At 35.9% G+C, this 24,784-nt stretch overlaps 1 protein-coding gene across 1 annotated transcript; it reads left to right on the forward strand.

Annotated features, from left to right (window-relative positions):
- The first annotated feature begins 8,826 nt into the window (after positions 1 to 8,826).
- Positions 8,827 to 11,647, forward strand: LOC110456205. Its single transcript, XM_021506783.1, has one exon. The coding sequence runs from the start codon at positions 8,833 to 8,835 to the stop codon at positions 9,919 to 9,921; it is 1,089 nt and encodes a 362-aa protein (XP_021362458.1). The 5' UTR covers positions 8,827 to 8,832; the 3' UTR covers positions 9,922 to 11,647.
- Positions 11,648 to 24,784: the final 13,137 nt, after the last annotated feature.

The following is a 24,784-nucleotide window of genomic DNA, read 5'->3' on the forward strand; positions in this document are numbered from 1 at the left end:
GATTGTTAATAACTTTATTTAATTCATTTAAGACCCCCAAACTAACTTAGAATTTGATAATTTGCCTAACAATTACAGACATTTTGATAAATAACATGCACATATCACTAAGGTAAGCTAACTTACCTGTGTGATTGGTAGGGTAAGTGTGAAACTGATTATAATTTGTTTACCTTTATCTTTCAGTAACAATTGTGTTTGTTTGTTTGATTTTGTTTAACGTCCTATTAACAGCTAAGGTCATTTCAGGACGGCCTCCCCTGTATGCAAGATGCATGCGTGTAGTGTATGTGTGTGTATTTTGGGAGGCTGCGATATGTTCGTGTTTGTCTCCTTGTGAAAGCGCGGAACTGATGCAGACTTTATAGTGCTACCTCACTGAAACATACTGCCGAAGACACCCAGAAGGACGCCCCACCCGGTCACATTATACTGACAACGGGCGGACCAGTCGTCCCACTCCTAACTTGCTGAGCGTTAAGCAGGAGTATAAACTACCATTTTTAAAGACTTTGGTATGTCTCGGCCAAGGGACAGAACCCGAAGCCTTCCTCACAGGGGCGAACGCTCAACAAATGGACAAAAGTGAGGCATTGTCAAGGGAGACATTAGGAAAAAGAAAGTTATTTAGAAAGGAGAGGAGAGATAAGGTCCCAAATTTAGTCGCCTCTTACGATCTTGCAATTGGGGGCAGCAGGTACAATTCTTACGCCCTACTTGCAGGGAATTTCAGTAACAAGACATTATTTGTTGTAAAAAAACGTATGAGAAACGAAATCACCCAATCTATAGTACATGTATTCTATTATTGATATTTTTCTTATTCAAATCACAGTTACAATTTTATTTTTAGTATAATTAGTAAAAAATGTGCATGACTAAAGCGATGTTGGTATTGTTAACTTATTAGATATCGTTCACTGATAATTTAGACATTAACTTTCATCCATACAACAATGGGCGCTGCTTCCCTTTGGTAGAGTATATTCAACTAGACATAATTCCATACAGTTTTTTATGGTAAAAACCGTATTAAACATATCTGTATACCCATAGGTAATACAAATGTACTTTGCTATTGAAATCAAAGATCATTTTATGTAGGTAAGAAGGGCAAGAGTGACAACAGGAGTAGAAAGACGGAAGAAGAGAGGAAAAGAGAGGGACGATAAATATGTTGTACTTGTGAAACTCCATAGCTCTTGACCATTTTTGTGATAACTTCGTCTAGCGGCGGGATCAATATTTATGATTAGTGAATAAAGATAAGTAATTAACGTCTTGACTATACTTCCAAAAGATAGTTCATAGATATTTATTACTAAATAATCTTGGTGCAAGTAACCAACATTGTAGCATCTGACATTAAATAAGAGGCCAGGACTTGTGAAAATTCTGTTATAGTCGAAATCATTCAGATGAAATACTGTAGCTACATATCCTACAATGTAAATTTAAAGATTTCTGACTCTTGTGTCTTCAATCTAAATAGCATTACTCATCAATTACTCTGCATCTATGTTTTTTTCTAATAACGTTTTACCCATTTGTGGCCTGTCCAATGCAAATCTACTAACACCATGAGCACCAAGGGTTCACTCTGTATATAGATTAATAAATTAATAAACACAAATGACTGGTGTACAGCCATACGATTCAGCTGTACTTTGTGACTTAGTGTGGAATTATTGATTATAAAAACATAATAGTGTTAGCCGAGTATGTCCATATACCTTATCATGAATGTACAACCTGTAAAATTTAATTCACGCACTGAAGGTAACTAATATGTATTTAAAATATATATTATTATGTAGAACAATTTCATTACAATATTAAAAAAATGCAAAAGCCGCTTTTTTAATATTTATGGTCTGTTTAATGTAGATAAATAAGGTAACTGAGGCATTACTTTGATGTAAATGCCGGTATGAACGACAGTCAATTACACCCTGGCTCCAGGACACATACAAACAGACACAACACACATGGATGCACACCCTTAATGAACTGTAATAGCATCCAGACTCAGCTTTCAACTGGTTTATTACAATAGACGCAAAGCACATATAGTGCAGTGATATCATCTATTTCATACAGTACAGTGATTTCAACTAGGTGAATAGTATATATAGTGCATCATTAGAAACTTCTATTTAACTTGATAATCATGTAATCTAAAAGCATTTGTTCTATTTCTATTATTATTAATATCAATTTTAAATTTTAATAGTAATGGGATACTTTGAGATGTTCTCATTATAGGATGTCTTGCACAGGTTATTGCTATTTAAATACTATGAAACCACATGTCCATCATCCTGAAATACTAAAAGTTTTTCCTTGGTAATGTTTTATAGATGGAACACAAAAGTAATGTTTTTTATTAGTATTTTAGGTGATAATTTTTACGATGAAATGATATGTATCATGTGTTTTAATAGTTTTTCGTAGGTCAGCATTTGGCCGGATATTAATTCCTGTTAATGGTTTTTATATTGTATTTGTTTTACTGTGAATTAATATGTGACACTTTAATTTATTTATTTTTCTTCTTCTTATTATTATTATTATATTACTTAAATGACCCTAGCTGTTATTAGGATGTTAAAACACGGTACAAACAAACAAATATATTCTATCCTAAACATCAGTGGAACTTACAACGATATAAAGCAAGATATCCAATCTATTTCCGATTTTTTTACTGGTAATATGTTAGACATCATAAATAACTGGTTTTAGTAACTTAACTTCTTTATTACATTAAACATAAAATCACAGACTTCAATGATAACATTAAATTATCATTAAGTGGAATATCCTGTTGAAACACCAAATGCATTATTTAAATCTGTCTTTTACAGAGATTGCAATTGTTCAGCTGAACATTTTTTACATTAAAAATAGCAACTCATTAGCACCTTGAAATCCAACCATACTAATTGTATAACATAATCGTTACTTTGTAATCAAACTGATACAAAACCTAACTCTTACCAAAACTGCATCAGCAAATTCAATAATGTCAGTATTTAATTGGATACAAGAAAACAAACCCAGTTCTAAAATGGACTTCTCAAATGTATTTGACCAGGCTACTAATACTGTGATCTAAGGGGGGAAAGGTTAACACCTGGTTAAACAATTCATTGGAAACCATTTGTCATTGTTTTAACGTAAGGCATGCGTCGGTAGAGATGAACACACTCATTTACATGCATGTCAACTCACTCATCCGTGAAATTTAATAATGAACTTTATAAACCTTTGGATTTGAACAGTTCAAATGTGTCTGCAGTGGTGAATGAGTTACATGTAATACACATTTCTGCACAATGATTTCCACGCAGAAGTCCTGTTTTCCAACTCAACCGGCTAACTGCATGGTTCATGTATGTGTCACATGCAAACACGTAATACAGTATTGCCTATCACAGACCAAACGGCCTCTTCTGATTACAACTAACCATTGCGGCGAACATCTCGCTTCTCCTGAACCGTATCTCTCACTGATTGCTCTTTATCTGCCAGGTTCTGGACTACCTTTGAATTGTCTTGACTTGATTGCCGTTGATGACCCCTGGCTGACCTTTACCTGTTGCATACAAAAGGCCAGATATCAATTGCGATGTCCTGATATGGTTTCCTCTTCCCAATGAAAGCTTAAGCAGGACAAGAAACAGCTTGCGCATTTCACCATTCAAGCAATAAATTCCAGAGAAAATATAAAGATCATAAAGCTTTATAATGACATTGTATAATTCCGCTATTCAAAGCAACATGGTAAAGTATTTATGTATTTTTTATATGCTTACTGATGAGCTGAACAGCTTAAAGTCAATAAACGAATTTGAATTTGAAGTCGATGGTTTTGTATCCACCGAGTTCTGTTTGACATTTGAGTATCCTTGACTTGCTTGCCGTGGATGACCTGTGACTGACATTGACCCGTTGCATGGGGAGGTCCTGGTGCCCTGTACACTGGTACCCACATACATGCCCTGATAAGGTCTTTCTCCTTCCAAAGACAGCTTAAGCATCACATAACACAACCATAACGAACCGATGCTTCACCATTCATGATAAACATTCCATACAAAATATCAACATGATATTAAAGGGCACACTGATAGTTAGCTATCCACAGAGTAAGTAAGACAGTATAGTATATATCATGCAATGAAACACTGTATTATGGTCTGATTATTTTAATGGTACATAATCGATTATGGCACCTCATGGCTTTTATTCTTTTTAACCCTATCATGACCGTTACCTATATAGCAAGGTATATGAATTAACCACCTGTATGTTTTACTTTATATCCCCTTAAAGTAGTATGATAAATCCATTCTCACGGGTTGTTAGTATTGGAATATGAATTATGTAAAGACTGACTTTAGAATGGATTTATCTATTAAGAAATTATTTTCTCATGAAAGAACTTCTGTTGGCGTCAAGTGACGTCATGCACTAGAAAAGTATTCGAAAGAGAAAAAATCAGTAATTAATAAATCATTATCAATCATGCATAAACATTGTGAGGGAAAACATTATTTTAAATGTTAATTTGCGCATAAGTCAGTTAAAATGAAGATTTCTTCAAGTAGGTTTCTATGATTGTTGATAAATATAAGATAGTAAATGCATTTCTAAGTCGATCATTCGAACAATTTTCTCATCTCGAGCACGTGGAAAACAGTTCGAGACCTCCTGCGGTGACCTCTCGATTGTATCCAAGTCCTCGCCATCAGAAAACAGTTCGAGACCTCCTGCGGTGACCTCTCGATTTTATCCAAGTCCTCGCCATCAGAAGATTGTTCTCACGAGAAACCCCGAAACACAGTATAAAAATATATCACTGATACTCAATAACATCAACTTTACCAGCATTATAACATGCAACAAAATTTAATAAATAAGATCATATAACTAATAACCAGTAAAACATTCATAATAGCATATAGATTAAACTGTATGGACGTGTACAATTTCCTGTAACAGCATGACTGAACTACACTATCATGCACGGCTTGATAGACGATTGTCGGACATCAATTAGGACATAACGATAAAAATAAGGGTTATAATTTGTTAAATATTGATTGTACTAGCCATAGACTGTAATGTGCCTGTAACTCCTGAGGTAGGTCGCCCAGAGTATCAAAACTCGCGACAGGCAGCTATGGCGCGTTCACACCTCGTTCATCGAGTTAACCAGCTTGCCTCATAGTCGGTGATTGGACCGCCACTCTTCATTAATAACATCATTGATATCTTTCACGTGATTCAATATAATACATGACGTCATTAAATTGACATTTTGGTAAGCGGATAAAAAAGACCAGCTCTCGTATACAGTCAAATAGAAGACGTACAGAACACTTGTAAGATAGCCGCTATCACATGTATGGCTGTTCAGACCCACTCCATACCAGACCTTATATGCACGGTTTATGATTTAATCAAAAGACATTGATTAGTGCTTCACCCAGTTATTCGCCCTCGAAGTTCCATGGGTTGTGCTTACATGTATTGACGTTCTCTGCATCCTATGACAATTTCAAAGTCCCGCGATTAGTAGTTTGATTGGTTTCAGGACTGATCGCTTGTCCTACAAATGTATGAATATTACAAAGCTTTTAAGGAGCTCACTCGGTACAAAACCTGTCAAACTTACCAGTTCGGTAAAACGATATTTCTTAATATAATCAAAGAATGAATCAAGTCTATTTGTACATAGTGTATATGTATCCTTAAGATTTGGTACTAAAATATCAGGGGAACCGATAGATGTTACCAACGTTTCCTTTTTCTCCCTATTAATCTACGAGATCTAATATACTTCACATGGTACCTCTCGGCTTCCATAAAATATGCTATTACTTGCAGTGCATTGAATGTAGCCTATATACGTTACGTGCATACGAACATTATTCAGGTATTTATTGCGATGATCAAGGTGACAAGGTGTATATAAGGGGACTTGTTTACATTTGCCGTAAACACACGGAAATTTTCAATGGAATTATAAAATGTAGCATTTTTATGGAACTGACACCCGAAGCAACAATATTTTTAATACCATCCATTTCTCCCACAAATGTACTAAAATATCAGATCAGCCATATCAAATGTAATGAAAATAAGGGCGTGTCCTGAATTCTGGTATATACCTACAAGTGTATGAGTTTTCAGGCCGTTTTTTCTAACTAATAAATCAGTTGAGACTCGGGAATGGATATTTTGATAATTGTTAATCCTTGAACAAAGCTCGGCTACTATTCCAGCTATGTATAATAAAGAAATGATAAGCATTTATGTATTTTTGTTTGTGTGTCCCTACCAGGAAATGTGACGCGACACAGATACCATAGGTAACTTCCAAGATGTTAACATGAATGAAATGACAATAAACACAGGCTGATTAGCACATATTCGTGACATAAAGATGTAGTACTATCAGTTACACTAATAAACCTGCATTTGCTCTCTACAAAACCCGTACTTAATATGCTAATATATATATACTACAAAAAGGAAAAAATCTCAACAACATGTCATAAGCGCTTTCGTCTCATCATGGAGAGTCTGAAGAATATCCTTAATTAGATAGATGCGCTTATGACATGTTGTTCAGACTTTTTCTTTTGATGGTGTTTCTTCGTCCGTAAGGATACATTTACTGCTGTTATATATATAGTTCTACCACAGTATATTGTGTTATTCCACGTTATTCGAGGATATGAACTTTGACCGGGACGACTTTTTCCACGCGCTTTTTGCCACATGCTGTTTTGTTTACGTCGTCAGTTGTCAACATCCGGCAAATGTGACTTTGTGAGGTTATGCGTTGGGGAAAAGGGGTTATTAAGGCAATATTAAAAGAAGATGATACTTAAAGATTTGATCGCTAGTTTCAGGCAAAATTGCTACAGACACTCGATATCGTGTCGCGTGTCCAGGTCGTGAAATTAATAGAATGATCTGTCACAGTGTCGGAAAACATTTCGTTCTCCCAACGCTTTTTGGAGGGTCTGACTATGGCTGGACTTTCACTATAAACGTCAACCATAGAACCGTCACGAAGAAACGTCCCAGGCCTATGGGTTTGGACATTGACAGCGATTAGTTCGTCTTCATCACTTGGCGGGAGGCAGACTTCGTACGATATGCGTAAGCGCATATAGTCTGCGGTTAATTTATATAGATTTATGCAATACTATACACTCTCAATACTTAAATACGTTCATCTACTATATTTTTTTCATGAAATTGTTGTCAAAACATTTATTTTAAAAATTATTAAACTTGTCAAAAAAAGGCCTTATTGAATATTAATGAGTGACTTTTTACATATGGGTCATATCACTACGCCAGCCTTGTCAACATCAGGTCACAATCCAGCTGTTTCCGACTGAGATTGTGGTAGAAACAGATCACACGACTCGTGGTTGTTGAATATGCTATTTATTTCACTCTCGTTAGCAACTCGCGTGAAATAAATACCATATTCGCCAACCAGTGTAACCTCTATATAATCCATAATTGTAAATTATAAGACAAGATCAACATGTATCGCGCAATATTGATTAAATTACGGGTATATTTTACATCACACATTAGGCCTGTGCGTTCATAGTTACTTTTTACAATAACTGTCTAGATATTCAGCGTTAACTATATGTTATGATCAAATGATCTAAAGTGTTAATTTCAAATACGTCATCAATTAATTGACCAAGTATCCCCTACCAATGCAACCCGCCCCTCCTTCCAATCATTTTAGATATGGGAGAAACACCAATTATTACTTCTAGTTTTTTAATACATTGAAAAAGACTCGTGATAGTTTTCGATAAAGGGACATCTCAAAAAGGACTACGTCCGGTTTTATTTCAGACGGCTGTTGTGATCATAAACGAAATTCTGGATAAAAACCCTACTTTTCATCTTTATATAAATCAATGAAATATGATATACAGGTACGTTTAAACATTTTGACCATCAGATGCAGGGGAATCCCGCAAACCACTACTCCCGGTTATATTCGATATGGTTGCAGTGAGGTTCTCAGAAAATACATCCCCACGCTTAAAACGGTATATTACTCAATAGAAAATAATAAAATTTGGTAAAGATTACCTTGATACACCTTAGTAATATAAAGAAGCAGAGGAATATCGACTTCTGATTTGAATACATATATATATTTGACGATGAAACAAAACATAGTTAAAACGGTTAATTTTTTGCCAGACGAGCACGCGACGTTTTATCAGACTCGCTACATTAATCATGAACCACATGTTAACGATTCTGCTGTTCAGCCATTACCGAACTTCCATCAGCCCGAGACTGCCATATCAGCCCGAGGGCCGGAAAATTGCTTGTTTTATTCTGTTTCTTACATATCAACTAATAAAAGCTACTATCTTATGATCTATTTTTCTTCTGAAATATTGAAAAACGAAAAAAATCAAAAGGGGTGTGATACGGATTTGGCGGACTGATATGGCGAGGGCTGATATAGGTTAGAGCAATTGTGTCGTATCGCATATACAAAAAAAACCCGTATTTATTAGTAAGTATGTAATAAAAAATATTATCAACCGTAGTCAAGTAGTGACTATATATCTCCAAAAACACGCCCACAAATCTCCTCTATCTGTTAGTTATTGTCAGAATGATTTCACGTGTAACCAAATCCATACACTGTAGTTCTCGATTAACAAGCGCATGCGTATAACATACTTACAAATGAACCGTTTTCCGATATAACGCAGCAGCCGATCTGCTCTCTTCCATAACGACTTCAGTGCACGTTTTATGATCAATGGACACCAGTCATGTAAGACCAACTATACATTTAAGTGCAACCATGTATCGGTATCGGGCAAGTGTTACGTAGCCTATTATCTATATCCAAATAATTCAGGTCGACCAGACAGGCTTGTGTTTCTAAGCTCCATGATGAAGTACCAAAAGAATGAATTAATATTTATATTGATTACAGGGATTATTGCAACTTGTCTTGTAAATTTGTCTAAGGGAAACTGTAGACCGAAAACTCAACTAGTGGCTTTTGATCTGGCAAATCAGGTACCGAAATCACCTGTCGGCCTACAACAGTGTGAACGGGAATGTTTCTCGGACAAAAACTGCCAGCTAATGGTGTACAATGTTAATAACTTAGCATGCTATAAAGTGACAAACATTGGTGTTAATTCAATCACAGAAGGTTCAGATTTTGTTGTAAAACTCCGCAGTGATATAGCATCAAATCTGGATACGTCCTATTTGTGTAGGAACCACCAGTGTAAAAACGGATTATCTTGTGTTGCTTTATCCAGTGGTGTTTTAGTCTGTATGGCCGGATTATGTGGACAACCTGCGTCTATCACGAACGCAGCTGTGAATGCTAATACCTACTCCATATCTGCGATAGCAACATATTCGTGTAATAACGGATATTATTCCATTGGTTCGAGTGGCATCACATGCAATTCTTCTCTAGAATGGAGTGAGGCAAATTTGGTTTGTTGCAAAGACGGATTCACCTATGACCAGGGCACAAAAATGATGTATCAAGTATTTTCGCAAAATAAGATATACGATGAAGCGTTACTTCATTGTTCTGGCTTAGGGTCGGGACTTGTAAAAGTTGATAACACAGAAAGGATGAACGTTTTGTCTACCTACCTATCTACTGGGGAATTTTACATAGATGCCACCGATCTTGTCACGGAGGGTACCTGGATCTTCTCTGACGGAAGTCACGTGGATATGACGTTATTTGGTCCTGGCGAGCCAAAGGGAGGAAGAGCATCAAATTGTGCAATGTTCAGGTCCGGTCCTAAAAATCTTGACGACGTATGGTGTAACACGACCGGATATTTCATTTGTGAAGTAAGGTGATGTTTTCCTCGGTACCATCTACTCATTGGTTTTAGATAATATTCAAACAATAATTTCCCCACGGAGAAATCAAAAACTGACAAAAAAAACCGCGCGATATGTTTCCACCAGAATTCTCATTTATTAGTGTATAACTGTCAATAATAATGGATGTGTTTACTTGCGTTACTTTTATTTGATATGTAAATGAGAAAAGATTAAGTTTAAACTCTAGGGAGTTTTCTGTGACATATATCTGTGAATATTTGCTATAAACTGTATTGCAATAAATAGTTTTAAAATTGCCCAACGGATTTAGTATAGTCTGTCTAAACAGGGTAGGATGGGACCATAAAAATGACAGTTGGAAAAGAGTTCTGTGCTACATCCTACATAGTCTATAATGTTTTGGACAAAAATCCAGTATAGACAGTGTACTTGTGTAACGATTATTTTGTATAACATAAACTGGTTTATTTCGAGTAGTATTTTGATTGAGAGATATTTTAGAAGTTCATTTCGTTGTCATAAAACCTTTAACTCAACCATGTTCATATTAAGCTTCTACATTTTTCTGTACGGGTATACGTATAATTGCAATCCACGTCTATCCTGTATTATCAGCTTGTCATTCACACGATGTCCGTATTTTATGGGAATATTTCTGATGGACACGTTTTACTAGGCTGTCTCAGAACTTATCTGGTGTCAGCGTCTCAAGCGTAATATATTAAAACATATTGGTCATGAACCTCATTGCAGAAAATGTTCCTCATAATTTTATCCTGTATTTTAATTATTATATAGTATTGTACGCTGATATGTATATATAGGGGTGATGTCTTCATTCCTGAACTGTGTGTTTCGGGTACGTAGGAATTGACAGTGATAATTGTTTCATGTCGGTACAAAATATGCACATTCTGTTTGCTTGACCCATTGACGAAAATGACATTCATTTTTGTGTAACACAGGTGACCTCATCACTGCGTATTGATACACTATAACGCGATTCATGGAATATTTCCAATGTTGTTATGACCACATGAATGGTGAAAAGAAAAGTAAGTTTTATTCCTCAAATGAAACCGTACGACATCTAAATTTGCAGAAAAAGAATCTTAGACTATCGCAATGCGACATCGACTATAAAGTATCACCTAAAACTCACATTATTACGTTTGTTTTCAACTAATTATAGGACAGATGTTAATTACAAATATGTGAAATATTGCTTACATGTACAAAAGTTTTATTAAATGTTTGTGGAAATATAACTATAGTGACACAATTTTTGTATGTTAACAAGCATGTGAAATATTACTATAGTGTCACAATTTTTAATGTTAACAAGCATGTGAAATATTGCTATGATGACACAATTGCTTTTTTACAAACATTGCTGCCCGGCAGTTTGTTCTCCCCGGTTCCGGTCAACGTCTGATTAGATAACAACGGCTTCGTTTGCAATTAAACTAACATATACGATTTTTCAATGAAATATTCTAGACTATATGTGCAAACAGATCAACTAAATTAAATGATTATAGATATATGTGTCTTCGTGTTTTATTCGGAGAATGCTTCTTTATTCATTAGTGATCTCTGTTGAGGTTTTAAATCAACTAGACCGATGTAAGCAGGTAAGAAGGTATCACAGTACACGATACATTCGAGACGTACGCGTGGTTTGGTCAACACATACCCCGTGTACAAAGATTACATCGTGGCGTGCCGGCGGTCTTGTAACGTGTACCATTGTACGCTTTAATTAGCTTCCTGTGTTATATGTCAAAATCCGTCCGCAACCAGAAAGTTGACTTAAAATCCTAACATATATGTCTTAATATATGTGCACATTTTACTTGTAAATTATTGTTATTACATGTACTATAATGTCATTTATTCAAAAAGTCAAATTGTTTCAACAAGTGCATTAATAAAATTTACAACATGTGTATATTTACAAACTTTGTGTACTGAAACATGGTAATGTCAGAGTGATATACGTTGCACCTCCTCCCTCCCGCAGGCTTATGGCCAGAATTACGCACGCACCACTGGTATGCAGTTGATTTGCGAGATATAGGAATACATGTTTTCGGATGCATACGATCTCTCGAAAAGGAATGTAAATATCCGTAAACTTTTATTTTCTTTCGGATGTTAAACGTTGAGAATGTTTTTACCGATACTATGTAACATTTGACCTCGATGTACGTTTTGGATGTATCATTGATGTAAATATATTTTCTGTAATGACAGCAATAATACAGGTGAATATGTGGTAGGAATATTAACACATAAACAACATGGTATGCAGTTGAACTTTGAGATAAGGAACGTGATACAACCTAGAGACGTTGCAACACGATGTGCAAATAAGTGTGCATTTTGATGGTGTACACACTGTCCAAGTGTCGACGTTTTAACCAGGTTCACTTGTTTTACATTAAATTTGATTCGGGTCTGGTGGCAGTGCTAAAATATAAATACTGGGACGGATGTTTATGTCTAGTTATATATATATGTCGTTATTTTGAGTAGGATGTACGATCCTACCGTACAGAGTAAATGTATGTGTAAAGGTGTAAAATTTGAGGTCGACGGGATTGCATGGCGTTAATTTTTTGCCTCTGTGTTCGTGTGTTGATCCCAATGTACGTATCCTTAGCGTTGTTTTATTGTCTCTATGGGTCCAACTCTCATTTCGGGTGAAGGGATGTGAAGGTTAGAAGTTCTGGAGTATCACTCTGTCAAACTACTTCATGCTGTATACACGAAAGTTGGTGGTCCCAATCCCACTGATGCGGAGAGAACAAAGGATCAAAATGGGGTGCATCAATGGTTGGGTACCATACATACAATTGCTACTACAGGAATTCCCTCCGGGTCCAGACTCGACCCTAAGGACTTGGTCACGTGGTCATAACATGTTCAGGTTACTACCCTATAGACTAAGTGTAATGGTCGCTTTCATGATATCATAGGGAAATATGCTACCACTTTGTGTGAAATGGAGGTCTATGTTTTTGATAGTGTGCATTAGTGTCTCTTGTGGCTTTTGTTGTCACTACCCGGGTTATCTGAGAACGTGACGGATCTTCTATGTCGTATTATGATGTCGAAAACTACATAACAAATGTTTACCGGATCTGAAGTTGTCACTTTTATTTTAGCTTAACCTTTTCATTCGTAAAATATTTACTTGAAAGTACCATTTAAAAAAAAAAACATTAGTTAAACACTTTTGAGAGAAACATGGATAATGGTACATTTGTATGATCAAATATGTTAATGGTTAAGTATAGATTTTTATAATTATCTATATGAACGTTAAATATGTTGTAAACAGAGCTCTTCTATCTGAATCGACGATCCCCTGAACTGATTTTCGAAGTTTGATTGCGTTCGTTTTTCTCCTGTCCTGTAAATGTGTATATGGTTAAAGGGTGGGGATCTCAAACGTTTCAAAGTTATGACCAATGAACTAAGTCTCTCAAGAACGAAGACATACCCTGTGGTCAATCCTGCTAGTTTTTTTTAATGATAATCGCATCCTACTACGCAATTAATTTCATATATGGTTATAGAAAAGAAAAAACCATAGCAATGAGTCAACTAAAGAATGATTCGACTTAAAATCGATAAAACTAGGGCCAAAAAGGATTTAACGCAGGGCGTTAACTAACGCAGAATTAGCGGTTAACGACTCGTTAAATTTAACAATATCGTTGGCTTAACGATAGTATTGAACAACCGGGCCCTGATGTTATTTTTTCTGTAATTGTAATGTGAAGGTTACATATGGTGTAGTGATCATACTTAGCGATGTGATGGTTATATTTAGTGAAATGGTCACACCTTACATTATGTGGTAGTTATATTTGATGTAATGGTCAAACTTTCCATTTTGATAGTTATATTTGATGTAGTTGTCAAACTTTCCAATTTGACTTTTATATTTGATGTAGTGGTCAAACTTTCCAATGTGATGGTTAAATGTTGGTGAAGTGGTGACACGTTTTAATTTGATGGTTTCGTTTGGTCAAATGTTGACGCTTTTCAACGTGAGTGTTTCATTTGGTGATGTGTTAGCCCAGAATAATAGATTTGTATGTACTTTTACATATAATTCTATTCATCAATTTGCGATTTGTACTGTTCTGCCGACGATACCATGTTATTGAATGTTACGAATTATAAAACTTACTAGGAGGTTAAAATGGTCGGAAGGTTATGGGTTGGTACCGCAGATAGTCAGTTTGAGACCCAGACAACGCACTAAATCATACATTATTCTCATTCAAAATTTTGATTTTTATCTTACGTATGTAAATGAGCAGTTGTGTGGTATTCTTTAAGGGTGCCTATTTCCAAATCCCAACTGGTGCATATTTGTTTAAATGAAAATGTATTGATTCCAATCAATGCTTTTAATGAATGTGTCATTGAATTGGGCAGACTTGTTCAACATGGTTACTCTTGATTGACATGACAAACGAAAGCAATGAAATTGGCATAGAATTGTTCTAGATTTCGCCATCATATCCTGTTGTATTATTGTGCTGAAATATATTATTTATATACGTCTTGCTGTTGCACAATTATACGTGATGTTGAAATGTAATATCGGTAACAACGTAACCAGGAAATGCTGTTTATATTGTGAAAGAGTGACATAAACAATACAACCGATTTCAATTATTTTTTAAATGTTTGGAATCTTTTTTATTCAAGTGACTCTTCAATGGCGTTATTTCAATGCGTTATCAATTTTTATCAACGCTATATATTTCAATAATACATTTGGATACATGATAACTTGTGTATATTACATGTTTGTTGTTCGAGTTGTCATAGCAATATCACTCTTTTCATCAATTTCTATTATACGATATTATTGATTTCTAAAATAAAATCTGCAGTCGAATGGAATGATGTATTACACTTTGTATGGATGCGATACAATTACATGTGAATAAAGACAACTTCAATTCAATGACTGTTATTTTTATATTCCTCGGTATAAACATACCAGGCTCTTCTGATAATGGTTTTCATATGTTAGAGTTGTCCTAACTCCAGATACTGTTCTAGGAATTTCTCGATAGCAACTGCAAAGCTTTCTATCTGAGAGGGTTCAGCTGAAATAAAGTAACGGATGACCTGATGACTTCCTTGTTTGGTATTTTTACTATCTATTCTGTTTGAAACAATTTCACCTTGCTTGACATCGTATCTGCCCTACGCATATGACAGGATTTACCGAGTTACACTGGTTTTGTTAAGTTCACAATACATATCATTTTTCGGGATGTCACCAAAGTTCCTGCTGCTGTCTGTTAATAGTGGTTTTTTGTTTTTTTTTGTCACAGAAGAACGCCGTTTCGGATGGTTTTCGAAGACCAAATTGACATACCATCCTGTCTTTGTCCACCGACTTACGTCACGATCCCCGATCCTTGGTCTTTTGGCGCCGTATAAGTAGGCTGGTCCAATTCACCTTCTGTGAGATCATCATTTCTTTTGTTATTTCACGAACCAATGATATTGATCCGTTCACGATGATTCCCCACCCACGCAATGACACGGACTTTCTCTGACGTCATCATTCCGTTTGTTTTTCGTAAGGATTATCAAACGTCAACGTATTAACTGTGTGACAGTCTATATGACTCATATGACTACGTGGCTCTCCCATGACTCACGTCTCCACGTCTCCGGAAGTAGGCGGGTCCAATTCACCTTCTGTGACGTCACGATCCTACGATCAACGTTCTTTTGGCGCCGTATAAACAATCGCTCTATACTACTATTGTCTGATGTTTTTCATCCGGGGTGTTTGATCTTTTCGGATAAATTTTATTTTACAACAATAACAAAATTGTTTCTCTACTTTTTAAAATTATCTTTTCTCTGTTAAGAAACTGCAATACATACATCAGTTAATTTGGGAAAAAAAATGTTTGCTATAGGAATAACAATAGCATTAATAGTGAAGCGATCACTCCTTACTGATTACACATGCATTCAGTGAGGAACAAAAAGTGCGATGAATTTTTACTTTGCCTCGGATAAACAACGATTAAACGCTTAGCTCTGAGAATGTCCTGCAGGTACATATGTATTATGTATATTACTACGAATCCGAAATAAGCTCCTTATCAACGTGGAATGAGGAATATAAGCAATTGATTAAATGGGAATACCGAATTGATAACAACACGAAATCAAATTTTATTTAAAGTGTTTTGCAAATATAGGTAACGTATCCCTAAAATAAAGACTTTTTTCCTTTCATTCGACAGCTTACACATGTTTCTTGCCAATCCCTTGTTTTTCTGACGTCATCTCTAATTTTTGGAATAAAGCGAGCTTCTTTAAACTTGCCTTAGTGTACATGTAATAGATGAGCTTACATGATAGCAAATGACGAGATGTTCGATGTACAGCATACCTAATATTGGTTGATTGATTGATTGATTCACTTTTGAAATACGCAGCAAAAGTCTTCAAATATCTTCACATATTCATTTAGACTATGAAAAAATATCGATTACGTGGCATGTAAGAATCAATAATACGTCTGTCCAACTTGTTCATACACACCTGGAACGCATACGCGTGCAGCATACAGGCACAAACTCACGCGCGCAAATACAATTCACATGCGCGCGTCTTCTTAAACACTTTAAAATGCAATATAATTCACCTTAATTGTGAGAGAATTAACACTTCTTAAATAACAATACCGATTATTTATTTATTATTTATTTATTTTCTAATCAGAATTAGTGATTTTGTTTGAATTCCAATGGAGATATTCGAGACATAGCAAACACATTTTATCACAATTTACGCGCGATAAAACGTACATATTTAGATACTATGTTAGTCATATATAGCATATGACATAGTCAACAATAATGGCAAGATTCCAATGACAAAGGTCACTTAAGTAGCAAAGAACACGAACTTTTTACACAACATGAGTGAAAAAAGTTGCTCTGGAAGGGTACATACATTTCATTTTTTATCATAAATTATAACAATATCTAGTTGTAACAGGGAACGTTTCTTAAGGCGCGTAAACTTACCCTGTAGTCACAAATGATGATGCAAAAATTATCACAATCGCATAACACATCTGCATACAGATTCTGAACAAAATCGGTCAATATATAATTGTCAACCAATCAGTACCCGAGTACTAGTGTTTTTAGTGTTAGTGCTGATTCTAATACAAAATTTAAAGGATATAGGACACTGCATAATTGAGACTTTTTCAAAGCTAGCCTGCAACAGCCATTTTGCGGTAGATGTTGACTGTTTTTGCCATCTTCAAGAACACCATCTAAATATTATTTTTTCTAACCTATATTACAGTTCATAGAACAGAACAGATTTCAATTTTCTATTTCGTGAGGTGTAGACCTAAACCTTATCACAACAAAAACACCCATTAAAATTCAATTGAGTATTTTGTTAGTTTTTCGTAGCATTTCATTTCAGAAATTTGTTATTGAATATTGCATCTTATACAAATTCAAAAGGAATTGGGCAACAGGCGTAATGCCTATACAAGCCCTCTCCTAAGGCTCTTCGTAGGAGCATAAAACTAAAATTATCAAAAAGTCAGATTTTTTCCTAAAAGAATGCTGTCAAACTAATAAAACATTGACCAAAACTAAGGATCATATACTACAGTATGCATGTAAAAATATCTTGCTATGGTCAGTTATCAGATATTAACAGACAAATCAACAGCCGGAAGCCATATCAGGTAATGATATTTTCCGGACAAAAATGTGTTCATCTAAAAATAAAAGTATCTTATAACTTTTGAATACCAAATATATTTTGATCATAGAAGGACAAGGTCATGAACTGCCAGTGACAAAAATATCAATCAAAAATATGTGGTTGAACATATTCAAAGAAGGGATCAAATGACCATATGGTCTATACATCAGAATCCATGGCTTTGTGTATAGTCTATAGATTATGACTGAACTGAAACTTACAGAAAAGAAGGAAACATTTGTTTCAATTTAAATGGAATGAATATTTAATAAACAAAGGACATGTTTCGAAAATATTTGTTTTGCAAAACGCAAGAGTATGATATGTGTTCGATGGCAGACTTGGAAAAGGAAGGAAGAAAAACAAAGATGCTTTTGAGTTTGTTTTCAAACTGGTGATTCTAGATTCACAAGAAAACAACTTATTTCAAGATTCTTCGGAACATCTTAGCCCTTTGGTGCAACTGTTTTGGATTTTAAAGAATTCTAAATGGCCAAGATAATAATATATACTTGATGTTTGAGCACACATTCCGATACTTCTTTGACCAACTGGGCATTAGCAGTAGTAATCTTTTATTGGATTATTATCATTTGGTGTCGTGCTGTATTGCATCCACACATTATATTTAGTCTGGCTTTTGTGTCTGGAGCAAATCTGGCAAAAGATGAGGTCTTGATAGTGCTGATTCACACACTTTTCATAATCTTTGAGAATTCTGACTCTGCTCATTTGGAGAGAGCTGGTTGTTTTCACCCTCTGAGCCAAACAGTTTGTTTCTGTAAGATGAATCTTCATTTGATGTGCGTGTTCTCTGTCTTTTCTGTCAGTGTCAGGTGATCTTTGAGGAATTGGTCCCCGTATCCAATTGAGACATGCAGTCACAATCTTTAGCACTCCAATAAGTATATCAATGAAGCGATTCGATATTAATTGAGTTTAAACAACTATCTAATGCTTAATACGGAAATGAAAAGGCTCTTCAATCCATGGGGAGTAAGTAACTGTTCTGTCAATGTTAGCCTGTAGATCAGAGTGTTGACTCTGGCCAGTCTTAAAATATGCGTGCATACTGGTATTAATACCAGATACCTCTAGCATTGACAGGACATCTCTAAAACTACGACCAACGACTACATTGTCGTCTTGCTCCAACCAATTGAGCTTGTCTATGATGTTTTGGTAATGCCTGCATCATTTTGGCTTCCAGAGAATGGTCATACTGTGTTCAAAATGTAGCCATCCGGTAGAGTTATGCTCATGGATTTAAGATAATTATGCTCCTTTTGATCACCGTAAGACGTTCTCTGAAGCTTATTGAGAGCACTTTTTTAAATATAAATATATATGTACCATCTAGTATGGCAATCACTCTGTCTCACAAGAATGTTTTTGAGAATACAGGATTGTATGAAAATATGTTCACTCCTCAAATGGTCAGGACGAAGGAACATTGGATCTATAGATTTATTCATTGCGTGTACTACAGACTGAAAGGTTGGAATACTAGGCAGAGAAATGCCAAGAGCGAAACACTTAATTACAAGCGATATCAGTTTTTATCTTAACCCAAAACAGTAAAAGAGCAGAATGAATGGGGCAAATTACATATGGATTTTGAGAAACTGTTCATTGACCAACCTGTTCTAGCTTTGCAACCAGGGTCATCCAAGAGACAAAAATTGAGAATGAAGTCTGATTGATTCTTTGACAAGATGTACGACTCTTCTAAAAGGTCACCAATTATTTCAGATCACCACCTTCATGATTGAGAGTTCAAAGACTCTCTTCCTTATAGGATAGCCTGTGTACAAGGGTTTAGGTTATTGCCAATAAGATGAAATTAACTAATATTGTTAAAAAAAAAATGAAATATCCCCTAAAAGCAATGAAAAAACGAAAGTCTGATGATAACATGTATAAACAATTATAAATGTATAAGAAGAAATTCTAAAAAGTGACAAGAAAATTACATTAGATCTCAAAATTGATTGTTAACAAAATATGTATCAATCACGCCAAGTGATGAAATAAATTGGAATTTGGAATTGTTTGCGACCTAACATGCAACGAAAGATTTATTGTAGACTTGCAACGAATTTCGTAACCAATTACCTGTAATCAGGTGCATTGCTTTTAAGTGGACGCCAGGGAGGTGTCTTAGCCCTCACCATTTTGGGCACACTGGGTACTTTGTTGTGCGAAATGAAGTTTCCACCACATTTTTGGACTGAAATTTTGCAAACATATTTGAAATAACACCACTTCTTTATACTGTACTATGATAATTTTTGGAATTCAAGAATAATAAGAATAAAAAATCAATTATTTTACATTAAATTCTTTACAAAATGTTCGATTTAACTCACATTCTGGATAATAAATATTTTATAACAACACTACATGAGAGTAAACGTCCTTTACTAAGTAGGCCTAATACGATGCAAAAAAATATGTTGAGGGTGATGTTCCATTTTTCAACCCCCATGCTGTGATAAGGTTTATTACTCAACTAAATAATTAGCAGAGTGATTCAAAGTAATAACATCGGATGTATAAGGGATTAAAAAAAAATAAAACAACAGCATAAATCTCGTAGCGCTTCTGAAACAAAATTTATGAGGGGACAGGCTCCTATGTAATTTTAACATAGCTGGAAATAGTTCCTTTATAAAAAGGCCGAAAGATACCACAAACGCCAAAAATAATGATACCGGATAATATGCCTACTCCTAACACCATTTCTCACCCGGGTGAGAAATCGTGTCGGGGTGAGAAATCGTGTTGCGAACGTCGCAATTTTAGCCGGGGTGAGAAATCGTGCCGTAACATACAGGCCATTTCCATGTGTCGTATTTCTAATAATAATAATAATTGGAGGTTCTTATATACCGCTTTATCACAACCTAGTTCGTAGGTCGTCTCAAAGCGGTTCACAAATTATTATCCGTGGTTATAGGGCCTTTGCAATTAGCCAGTACATTTCTCAACTCCCTGGGGAGCATACAGCCAGAACTGCCATTTCGGCGCTAACAGCTAGCATTCAACAATATTCTAGCACTGCCCAACCACGTACTCATTTACAGCTGAGTAGACTGGAACAAGGATAAAACAAATTGCCGTGCCGCGAACCCGCAACCCTTCGGTCACGAGCCCGGCGTCTTACCACTGGACTACCGTGCCTCCCGAGGAACATTGTATTCCACACGTGTGAAATATCACGTGAAAATGGTGTATAACTTCCAAATGGATCTGAATTGTTTTCTTCAATAAGATTCATCAGTTTAAAAATATGTGAAGCTATGACTGAGTGAACTCTTACCTGAACAAAGATGTTATGAAATTGTATATTTTTTGTCACTCGCCCCGAGATGTTTGGCCTATCGATAGAGTGTCTATTCGAATATTTTTTGAATTTATGTTTTGACACTTGCGGTTACCATTCCTTTTGATATTTTGTACACGTTTCCAATAAATACTTCCGAAGTGTTCATTTACAAAGAGGTAGAAGTAATACATAATACATGTATACTTACTTTTTTTGTGAAAAGAAACACAAAAGGGAGATTAAATCAATGAAATGCTCAATTGGGAATCGTTGTATTTTTCCGACAAAAATACAAAAATCAAGAAATGCTAGAGTTATCCTACTGAAAAGAAAAAAGAGCAAAAGAAAGCGTCACGCTACCTGTAATATGCTAAAAAAAAAAAACGCAAACACCAATTTAGCTACTATGATATTTCTATTTTTTAAAGTTTGGCGATTATATGGCCAGGGCTTAATACAGATGTGTTTACCGACTCTAAATTAGAGTCATAGGGCAAACTAAACTGAGATAATTGCAGATCAACTTGATCAAACTGGTGCAAAATTGCAAAACTTGGGACAATTGAAATAAGGACAAATTAAGTGAACACTGGGAACAGATGTACACCTCATTTTCCCCACTTTACCAATTACTTATTCGACAGTAATTGATCCCATTAGAAATATTTGTAATTCAAGTGAACACTGGAAACAGCTGTACACTTCAAATTAATTATGCTATTAAATTGCAAATACAGTTTGTTAACTTCACAAACTTATTTCAAGTGAAACTGTTAATTGAATGACAACTGGTCAATACGGTAAAAATTTGCACTGAAGCGGTACTGATGTTGCCTCAAAAGACCGCCACATGGCAATGCCAGTCACTCAAAAAAGATAGCAGGCATTGCCACCGCCACCATACCGCAAAATTCAAATCAGACACCCGCTACTACTGTGAGGACAATCAACTCAGTAATTAGACTGGGCACCTTATGCCGCCACAGCCAAATAATCGTAGTTGCAATCCCAAACATGACAACAATTTACATATCAATACATTTTGACTAATGAGGACCCCACGTTCCAAATACGGTTTCTGACATCTGAAAATCTTAAACTGACAATCGGATGCAAAGCTGACAGGTGATCTCTAGAAAATATATCTAAACAAACATGTAGAAATACATTTATACACTTGCCTTGGTAGCTCCAAAATACATTTAAAATAAATTTATACAATGTTAAGTAATTTTCACCCAGACTACTGCAAGGTACTGTATGAGTCTTACATAACTCAGCACAACTTTATGGTTGGGACTCGAATGTATGACTTAAAAACCTGTGATTCCCATCTACCCAGGTGTTGTTTTTTTTACTTCAGCATCAGACATACCAACTGCAGAAGCCCTAGTAGCAGCGCCTATTCTAAAAGAGTGTGATTTATAACGCTCTGTAGATACTCCAGCTGTGTTCAGAGATTTTTTTAACATTGCATTAAATTGATATTTTGTTACCGGTAAACCACCAAAATGACAAAAAATGGACCTGGTTTACTTGGCCTGACTGCCAGAAATTGTTTTACCAACAAAACTGGGCATATTTGGGGCTTGGTTACTGGCAAGCATACTGTCACCCCTTTCATAACTGATCGGTCTTGGAAACAGCCAATGACAATTGAACACTTGATGCAGATAACACAACATTATTAATACATAGTGTATGGGAGGTAACTCCCACCTTATCAACTACTTATTCCCCAACCTAACATCTACCCGTTTTGGCAACCTTTGCATTCCTGCTAACATTTTCCTGGTGATAACATTTTGTGTATTATCCTCTTGGCCTAACAATTTACACTTAAAGGCTATACCCGACAGATAGGATTTTGCTGTGCTGGGAGCATAACTGCCGACAGACAGATATGATATATAACATCTTGCAATGGTGGAGGCCATGACTTGGCGAGATGATACTGGGAACGGAAAGCCTCGAATTCATTTAGACTTGCAACATATGCTTTAGTAGTATTCTCAGAAATAGAGGCTGAAATCAATTTTGTGGTTTCAGCTTTGAGATCAACATTTGGAATGCTACTGGGATTGCTGCTGACTCTGGATCTGCCAATGGTGCTAGTTGCCGCAACCTAGCCCACTGTAGACGAGATATAGAATCTGCTACACTGTTATGAATACCCCGAATATGAACAGCCTTAAATTGTATATTACCCAACATGGCATGTAACACAAGTGGACGGACTAATTGCATGATCCTTTTTGATTTTGAAGATTTATTATTAAGAATTATGACCAGGGCCTGATTATCTATGTTCAAAACGATTTTTTCCGTAAAAGTGAACCCCATATCATCAGTGACAGAAGGACGGGAACCAGTTCCAGGAAGGTGAAGTCCCTCATAATATCAGAATTTGCCCAGGACTTTGGCCATTAAAAATTTGCCAAGTGTGATTGAAAAACAGCCCCACAACCTAATTTTGCCTGTCCTGCACTGTCTGTAAACAACTGAAGCTGATCATTACTTGACGACCAGAAACTGTCTGGGAAGTAGGAACAACCATTGACAAAATCCAGAAATGTTATCTAAACATGTATGTCTTCCTTAATACCCTGAGTGATCCTAATATGATGACTCGGCTTTAACGCCGCATGCATAGCGTCATAAAAACGCCCATTGAACCCCCGGGCAGACGGGATGGCTCTGGAGAAGAAATTCAACACACCTACAACTGACTGAAGGTTTTTCAATGTTGTTTTTTTACAACAAGAAGCCCAGTGAGTAACGCCCGGAGTTCCTCTAATTTCTCAACTGGGATTCGAATTGTCATATCTAAAGTATTTAATTCGTACCCGAGAAAATCCAAGATATGGGAAGGACCCACTGTTTTGTCCTCAGCAAGAGGAACACCTAGTTCGTGAGCAATACTTGTAAAGACCTACATCAGAGTGAGGCAATTACTACTACCACTAGTCCCCCAAACAAGAAATCATCTAGGTAATGGACTTTAGACTCTTACTTGGACCGATATTTAATCAGCCATTCCAAAAATGTTGCAAATTTTTCAAACAAAGCACATAAATAAGAACAACCAATAGGCAAACACTTATCCACAAAATATGACCCTTGTAAGTGAAAACCTAAAAGCTCAAAATCAGCTGAGTTGACTGGTGACAGCCTGAATGTATCAGCACCCTTACCTAGCTTACTGATCATATCAATGGCCTCATCTACAGATGAATACTGTACAGCACAAGCAGAACTGTCTATAAAATCATTTACACTAGAACCTTCTGGAAAAATTAAAAATGATGAATCAATCTCCAACTTCCATCCTTTTTAGGAACTAAACCTATAGGCGAGAACCTGAGACTAGCTAAGGGGCTGGATGTGAAGGGACCCGCAATTCTCCCTAGTTCTACTTCTTTTAACACTTTGGCCAAGGCTGCACTTTCATTTTCCTTAATTGAAACTAAGTTTTTACAATTTGTAGCTACACGAGGCCCATGATATCTTAATTGAAAACCGTTAACAACCCCCTGAACTAGTTCACGAGCAATATCTTGCTTTGTGTAGAGTTGAATGCTCTTTCCCAAAGTTTTTATATTAATAGGACTAAATGCTTGTAGCTTTAGTTGATCCTCGTGCAAACCGTACACCAACGGCTGACTGGGCCCGGAAATTTCTGCCATTTCGGAAACCTCTTGATCTAAAGTTAGAGTTGCTGGTATACATAGTACGATAACAATTCATGGA

This window comes from Mizuhopecten yessoensis, unplaced genomic scaffold (genome assembly GCF_002113885.1).
Source record: "Mizuhopecten yessoensis strain PY_sf001 unplaced genomic scaffold, ASM211388v2 scaffold8565, whole genome shotgun sequence".
NCBI lineage: Eukaryota > Metazoa > Mollusca > Bivalvia > Pectinida > Pectinidae > Mizuhopecten > Mizuhopecten yessoensis.

What these genes read in the sequence shown, in the direction of transcription:
- LOC110456205 (XM_021506783.1), top strand. Translation starts at nt 8,833, where the DNA reads ATGATCAATGGACACCAGTCATGTAAGACCAACTATACATTTAAGTGC.